At 60.4% G+C, this 7,779-nt stretch overlaps 1 protein-coding gene across 6 annotated transcripts; it reads right to left on the reverse strand.

Annotated features, from left to right (window-relative positions):
* Positions 1-1,568: 1,568 nt before the first annotated feature.
* On the reverse strand, positions 1,569-7,516 carry TMEM80 (transmembrane protein 80). 6 transcript variants are annotated; one of them, XM_082478316.1, is made up of 6 exons: positions 7,475-7,516; positions 7,060-7,315; positions 5,012-5,031; positions 4,097-4,190; positions 3,916-4,008; positions 1,569-2,609 (listed from the first exon to the last, which is right to left on the reverse strand). In XM_082478316.1, the coding sequence occupies exons 4-6, from the start codon at positions 4,167-4,169 to the stop codon at positions 2,404-2,406; spliced, it is 372 nt and encodes a 123-aa protein (XP_082334442.1). In that variant the 5' UTR covers positions 4,170-4,190; positions 5,012-5,031; positions 7,060-7,315; positions 7,475-7,516; the 3' UTR covers positions 1,569-2,403. The 6 variants fall into 6 exon arrangements, with proteins under 6 accessions (XP_082334442.1, XP_082334437.1, XP_082334439.1 ...); XM_082478314.1 differs by lacking the exon at positions 7,060-7,315 and adding an exon at positions 3,635-3,739 and having other exon boundaries at positions 2,477-2,609; positions 7,475-7,507; XM_082478315.1 differs by lacking the exons at positions 1,569-2,609; positions 7,060-7,315 and adding exons at positions 2,616-3,351; positions 3,635-3,739 and having other exon boundaries at positions 7,475-7,509.
* Between the last annotated feature and the right edge of the window lie 263 nt (positions 7,517-7,779).

Genomic DNA, 7,779 nt, shown 5'->3' on the forward strand with positions numbered 1-7,779 from the left:
CACCCCAGAGGGGTGGCGTGGAGCTCTGGGGAGGTCAGACCTGCCCCTGCCAGGTGCCCCCAGCCTCAGGTGCCCCAGGACCCGGGGCCGAGTCCCATCCTCTTCCACTGGGGCCGCTCTGGTCTGGAGGGAGCGCTAGGGCCAGGCTTTAGTCTGAGTGAGTCTCAAAGGTAGGACCATGGGCCAGAGGCTCTGCAGTCCTGCTCCCTGAGCTTGCCAGGTCCGGGGCGGGGGTACCTCCTCCACGATCTAGGAGCTCCTTAAGTCTCTTTCTTTGTGTCGCCCAGCCCAGTGTGGGCACCCCCTGAGGAGTGGGGTTATCCCATGGCCGGGGAGGGGGGGGTCGGGACGCCTGTGGCCTACGCTGTCCTTGAGTGCCAGGGCAGCGTTGGTGTGAGGGCGCTCAGGGCAGTGACCCCCGCCTTAGGCCGGGCCCCAAGCTCTGCCCGCGGTTCTGTCTTTCTTTCTCCTGAACTGACCCCCAGGATGGCCGTGCCCACCAAGCTGGGTGAAGAGGTCAGGCCGGGTGGTGGTGGGCACCCCCAGGCACCCCAAGGCTCCTGCTGTTGTCCTGGGGTGGGGGGAGCAGGAGAGGTGTGCCAGGACGCAGGGTCCCAGGTCCGTGGTCCTAGAAGGGCACGCAGCTGGTGTTTGCCAGGAGCCCCAGCTAAGGAGACAGTGTCCTGGAAGGCCAGCGGCATTGTCCCTCCCCACATCGCTAGGACCTTCCTGCCTGTCTGGGGTGTTACAGGTGAGCTCGCACAGGGGTGCAGGGAGTGGCCTTCGTCCTCCGGCCCCGCCCTGCCTCAGAGCCCTGGCGAGGCCTGGCTTCCTGGTTCTGTCTCCCCTCTGCTGACGTTGTCAGCAGAGGGGACGGCAAGCCAGCCCTTCCAGGAGGCTGAGCCTGAAAGGGCAAAACGTGGGAGGCACGCAGGGAGGGGAGCAGCCGAGGTGGGCACTCTCTGCTTCTGAAATCAACGTGATTGGCATCAGATCGGGAGCACTGACCCCCTCAGGAATGCAGTTGGGGGCCTGGAGTGCCAGGCTGCTTGGTGGTCACCTTGAGTGTGGTATGCCCCGTGGCCAAAGCGATGCGGATGTCAAGGGCCTGGCCCAGACTCTCGGGCAGGCTGTGAACGCGGAGGACACAGGTATCTTGCTGCCTGGGTCTGCAGGGGAGGGGCTGAGGTTCCCGAAGACAGCAGGTGCACCCATCACGGCCTCCCTGAGCCCATGTGGGCGGGAGAGGGTGGAGCCCTGCGGAGCGCAGAGAGGGTAAACAGCAGGACGCCCCCACTGGCCTTCGGGGCTACGGGCGCACACTGGTCCTGAGCTAGAGAAGTTGGCTGAGCAGACAGCTCTCTGCTCCCACTGGCCCCCTAAGGGTAAGACCCACGAGGCTGACACCACCAGTGCCCCTCCCTGAGGCCAGCCCCGTGGAGGCCCAGGCTGGGGGAGCGCAGCTCTGGGGCTGCTGTGTGGGGCCCGCGGCGGGCACGCAGCCTGCGCCCTGAGGGATGAAGGGAGAACCCTGGAGGAGACAGGTGGCTGCAGTCAGGAGCAGTTCAGAGAGGTAGAGAAGCTTCTTTATTTAAAAATACCGTGAAGAGAGAATATCCAGATGCTCAAACACAACATTACTCCAGACGTAGAAAATGTGAAATTGAGACCAAGGGAAGTCACTAGAAAACATCGGCGCAGACTCCTTCCAGGAGCACTTGCAGAGGGGCTGGGGTCCCCTACTGGGGACTCTCCAGCTCTCCTCCCCGGCTCTGCGCTGGGGCTTCCAGGTCACCTTCGCCTTTCTCCAGAATCCCCCAGGGAAAGGTGTCACGGCTGAGGGGAAACCCCCCCGCCCCGAGCTGCCTGGCCCTCGGCAGGCACCTCCTGTGCGCGGCAGAGTGCACCGCCTGCCCGGGGCTCGGCCCGCAGAGCAGGACCCCTGGTCCCTGTGCCACCCCGAAGCTGCAGGGAGAGCAGAGACGGCCGATCCCGGCCTGAGAGGGAGATGCCACGGACACCGCGAGGGCACTGGCCCGGCTGCCTGCTTTCCGAAGGCCTCGTCCCCCTCTGCACCCCGGATGTCGGTGGCTGCTGAAGCCAGATCCCCGCCAGCCAGAGACGCCCCCGCGATTCCCCGCAGACCGGCCGGGACAGCCCCAGCCCTGCTTCCGCCGCACCCAGCCCCTGCCCAGCGCCTTGTTCTGCCCTGGCTCCCGACCCCGCCTCCGCCTCATAGACCCTCCACACCATCTGACCCTCTAACAAACACCGAGGCAGGTCAGCACGAAGATGTCCTTCCCGCTCAGCAACCGTCAGCGGGGGAGGTGACGGCTGGGGCACAGTCTGGCTCTGAGGAGGGTCTCCTGCCCAGGGCTGTCCCGCGGGCCGGGCACCACCCACCTAGCTGTCGAAGGCGGCGATGGCCACCGCTTGCAGGACGGCCTCCAGGCCATGGAGCGCCAGGAGCACGGCGCTGAGGGCCGAGTCGGCCCACAGCACCAGGGTCTGCCAGAGCAGGAAGTAGATGGACAGCAGGGCACCGCCCACCGTGAGGACCAGGCTGGCGGCCAGCGGTACCTCGGCTTCCATCAGGTTGCCCTTGGTGCCTGGAAAGCAGAACAGACGTGCTGGGTGAGCACCGGGCTTTGGGACGCACGGGCCCGGGAGGGCCCCGGCATCTCGGCCGTGAGACCAGTGCCAGAGCTGACCACCATGTGATGCTTGAGGACTTGAGTGAAAGATCCCACTGTGACCACTGCAGGGGACTCTTCAAAGTGTCGGAAAGCAAACGCAAAAAGGGGCATGTCTTCCTTAGTGAGGAAGAAAGCCAACCGAGGCTGTGATGTTCTACTCTTGGTCTTTGGGTCAGTTGCGTGGGTGGGAGACAGAATTTGGTTTTCTAAAGACAATTCCAACTGCATTCTGACACCTTTTCCTAATTCCACATTGACTGAGAAGATTTTGTTTAAAATTTCCAAAAATAGTTCACTTTGGGCTAAGATCATTGTGGAAAATTTCACGCATATTTACAAAAAACACAGCAACTGCACGTTTTACAAACAAATGGGTCAGCACGGAAGACGTTGATCACCAGCTGTCCCGGCCACGGGTGCCCAGGGTGCCCCAGGAGCATGAGGGGCTTGCGGATGCCCAGCGACTCTAGTGCCGTTTGCCACCCTCCCACGGGCACGGGCTCGTCTGTGTCGTGGGTGTGCATGTGCAGGGGCCCGGGACGTGCCGGCTGTCCTATCAGCCATTCCAGAGGCAGGAGCGTTTCTCAGACGTGTCAGCGGAACCCACAGTGTGATCCCGTTTAGAAGAGATGTGCTCGTGTCCGAGTGCCTGTGACTGGGAACGGGGAGGCATGGGCCCTGATGGTGAGCTGTGGAGGGAGCGGGGGAGCTCTCTCGGGGCTCCTATACTGTCTGAGGTTCAGGACGTGAGGGGAGTCGGCCGAACAAGATTCTGGCTGGGGAGCCTTCCACCCTCCAGGCCCTGCTGCCCTGGTGGGGACCTGACAGAACTTTCCAGATCTTTCTCCTCCTGTCCACTGAGGCCAACGGAAGGGGAGGAGGGAGGTGCGGGTGAGTGTTTTAGGGCCCCAGGGTTGATGACTGAGCTGGGTTCTAACCTCAGTGCTGTTTGTTACCCAGCAGCTTGTGCACGATATGCTTCCAAACAGGGAGCATTCCCACCAAGGACGTGGCCAATATTCTTCGTCTTGTGGACGAAGCTTCTGGATAAACAAATTAATACTTAATGACACTGTAAGGAAAGGCCTGCAAAACCATGGGTAAGCAGTTTCAATCAAAAGTGTCTCTAAGAACCATGTTACAAGATGACCAACATGTAAAGGTTCACACGTAAAGCTAGCAACAATCCCAAGTACTATGTGGTTTTCAGTCAACTCACCGAAGTATAACCGAATTGCTTCCAGAATCCCCATCAGAAAGAGCAGAGTCAGGTCGAGGACCAGGTAACTGTGAGGATAAGTGAAAACCTGACCTGGAGAAAAACGGGCGACAAAGCTGAGCTCCTGTTACAGGACACAGGGTACCCACACCTTTGAGCTGCCTTTTCGCACGAGACTTACTTTTATACACGGCCAGCAGGAGCGTAGCTAGGAAATAAAGGGCATAGTACGTCCCACTGAGATAGAGCAGCATCTGAAGAGGGAGCGACGAGAGCTGGCCAGCGGTTAAGGACTCTCAGCCCCAGCACATGGCCCTGCCAGAGGGCACCCACCTGGGGAGGGAGGGCAGGAGGGGCTGCTCCGCCACCTGACCAGAGGCCCTGCAAACATGTGGGTCCAGCCCAGGCACCTGCGGGTGGCCACGGAGACCCGGCCGACGGCCCCCTGCCTGGCTTCCTTTGACACCCCTCCTGGTGTCACCACACCTGGCAGGGCTCCTGTGGGCTCTGGGGTGGGGCTGGGGCTTCCCCCCAGGGGACGTCCTAGCCTGGAGCAAGAGGACCGGGCACATCCTTGGTGACTGCAGGCAGGACGGCCTCGGCACCCCGGGCTTCCTCAGGTGGCATCACCCTGACCTAGGTCCCAGTTATAACACTGAGAGCAAAAAGTGACCTTTTTCACTTTCTTCAAAGAAAATGTCTTTCTCTCTTTTGGGGGGCAGTTAAGTACCCACTTGCCACTTTCCTGAGCTCTGAACACTTCGTATTTGTTTATGCTAAAACAAGTCTGTAAGATTTCCAAGTGAGGGGTTTTCGTGTTCCTGCCCCCCCGGGCCCGGAGGGAGTCAGGCAGCCACCCCTCGGCGCGGGGCTGAGCAGGAGGCACCAGTGCAGGAGGTTATATCAACTCTCTCCACCTGTTAGTGGACGCCCTTCCCACTCAGGTGGAATGGCTACTCAAAACTCATAGGGAAGCTGGGGCTGGGGGCTGGGGGCTTAAAACAGTAAAAAGCGGGAGCCAAGAGTCGACTTCAGGTGCCTGGGAGGCCTGGGTCTTGGGCTGGCGGAGGGCCACAGGGATGCAGCAGCGGGATACCACCGTGGAGGAAGCTCTGCCTGGAAGAGAAGGTACAGTCAGAGAGGCCCCGAGTCCTACCAGGACGCTCCAGAGGCCTGTTCTCCTGTTGCCGCGGATTTATGGCCCGCAGCTAGGTTCCTTTCCAGCACCTCTGCACCCACTGTCCCTCCAGGGAGGATCTGACCATCTGCTTTTCTGAACCTGAGGCTGGGAGTCAGGGCGTACCCACAGGCGAAGCCCAGATCCACACCTGAGGCCAGATGCCAGGAGAGAAACCAGACACACAGCTTTTCTCATCTCATATGTGCCACATGTACACAGATGAAAACGTTTTTTGATTCAGGTTACAAGTCTCTATCATTGATAACAGATGTTTGCTTTCCTCTTGAATTTTATTCATGGCCCCAAATATCCCTCCCCAAATAAGAATCTCCTAAGCCAGCAATCTAGTCTCTTTCCAACCCTCTCCCGCCACACAGCAGTGACACATTCTGCCCACATCTTCGGATGACAGTGTACGGCGACGCGCCAATAACGACTCAGAATTTGCCAGCAGCGAGTAGGACGGTGCCCTCTCCTACTCCATTTCCTCCTTAGTCCCCAGGGGGCAAGAGAGAAACTCCCAGCCTGGGTGAGCCTTTGCTTCCTCGGCAGATTCGAGGTCCTCTGGGAGTCTCACTTGGGTGGGGGTCTTACGTGGGTCAGCACAGGACACGGGTGATGGAGAGGCAGCACGTGCTGAGCACGGGGCGCCTCGGAGGGTGCCGAGCACGGATCCTCAATAAACCTCCATCGCGATATGGGAAGGGTACTCTCTAAACCCGACCCCTTCTTTTCCAGGCCCGAGCTAAACTAGGCTGCCTCGATACCTGTCGTTATTTGGGTGGATTTCACGGTAATCAGGACTTTGCTCCCTTCTGACCCTTCTCTTGACAGTTCGCTTCAGAACTTCAGATATATTTGCCAGTTGCCCATTGTTATGCTTGAGATGACGGGGCTCAGGGAAAAAATGCTGTTGAAAAACCTTCAGCGCCACAGGATTTAAATAATTGACATGAAGGGTAGCTACAATCAGATATGCTGTTCTAACGATTTCAGACCTACAGAAAGAGGCTCATTCTGACTAAAGATAACCGTGGCTTTTTTTTTTTTTTTAATAAATTTATTTATTTAGGCTGTGTTGTGTCTTTCTTGCTGTGCGCGGGCTTTCTCTAGTTGCGGTGAGCGGGTGCTACTCTTCATTGAGGTGCCCGGGCTTCTCACTGCGGTGGCTTCTCTTGTTGCGGAGCACGGGCTCTAGGAGCGCAGGCTTCAGTAGTTGTGGCATGCAGGCTCCGTAGTTGTGGCTCACAGGCTCTAGAATGTAGGCTCAGTAGTTGTGGCTCATGGGCTTAGTTGCTCCACGGCACGTGGGATCTTCCCGGACCAGGGCTCGAACCCGTGTCCCCCGCATTGGCGGGCGGATTCTTAACCACTGCGCCACCAGGGAAGTCCAACCGTGGCTTTTAGAACTTCATATTTTTTGTCAGTGATTCACTGTAATAACAATGTGGCGGTCAGAAGTTAAATGTGAAAGCAAAGAGAAAGAATGTTTTTCCTTGCGTGATATACGAGGGGTGTGAAGCGGATCGCTCTGGTGTAAACGTACTTTTCCACCAAATGAAAACGCGCGAACCTCAGTACCCGTGGCCTTGCACAAAGGTCTGGCGCTTGGGAACCCCGGTGCCGGGAAAGCTCTGTCTGAAGCTCAGACCACAGTCTGCTTCTTTGTCAGCTAGCTGCCCAGCTCACCGCTCCCGTCTAGTCCCAGCCTCTCCTCGCACGAGTAATTTCGGAACCTGACAGCTGAGATGTGGAAATTGGCCTTTTCCGTCCGGCCGAGGGAGCTCCCTGGGCCGCCCGCATACCTCGCTTTGGTTCCACGAGCTGTGCGGCGCGGGCTCTTACAGACCCAGCGACCAGGACTTCGAATGGGCCGCCGACCGGCCGACCCCCCGCCGCCCCGCGCAGGGCGCCACGGAGACAGGACGAACCCGTGAGCCGGCAATCCCGGCGAGAATGCAAACCTTCGCTCCAGAAGCCGGTCCCACTGGGCCCGCAGGCAGGGCCCACTCCAAACCGGGGTGTCCCCTTCCTGCCGGCTCCGGACGAGCCCGTCCCGCTTGCTGCCGGCCCGCTGGCCCCGCAGGGGTTCTCATCTGGGTCGGGGGGCGCCGAGCGTCCCCTCGGGGGAGCCGTGACCGCACCGCCGTGGCTCCACCGCCCCGCGCGTCCACGGGAAGCGGCGGCGCGGACCCGGGACGGGCTCTCCGGGCCAGGGTCCTTGTGGACACATGAAGTCTACCGGTTAACGACCCCGGCGAGCTGCGCCCGCAGCTCGGCCTTCCCCGCACCAGGAGGAACCGAACCAACCGAACCCCTCTCCCGGGGCGACCTCCGAGACGCCCCTAGGCCTCCGCTACCCCACACCCAGCTCCTCACCTCGCCGCGAAGCCGCCATCTTTGCGCCCCGCCCCGCGCCCCGCCCCGCGCCCCGCGCCCCGCCCCGCGCCCCGCCGCGATCCCGCCCGCCGCGATCCCGGCAGCCTCTCGGCGCCGGACGCAAACGGCGTCCCTTCGGCCATTTTCGCTTCTGCTCCCGAAGGGGCTCGACGGTGCCGCGTTTCGGGACTTGATTCCGAACCGTGGCCGAGGCCCGATTAGCCCGTCCGACAGCGCTCGGGCACTTTCGGACAGGAGGAGGCGGAGAGCCGAGGCTCGCTTGTGAGGATCCCTGCTCGGGAGCG

This window comes from Balaenoptera physalus (genome assembly GCF_965194825.1).
Source record: "Balaenoptera physalus genome assembly, chromosome: 10".
Classification (NCBI taxonomy): domain Eukaryota; kingdom Metazoa; phylum Chordata; class Mammalia; order Artiodactyla; family Balaenopteridae; genus Balaenoptera; species Balaenoptera physalus.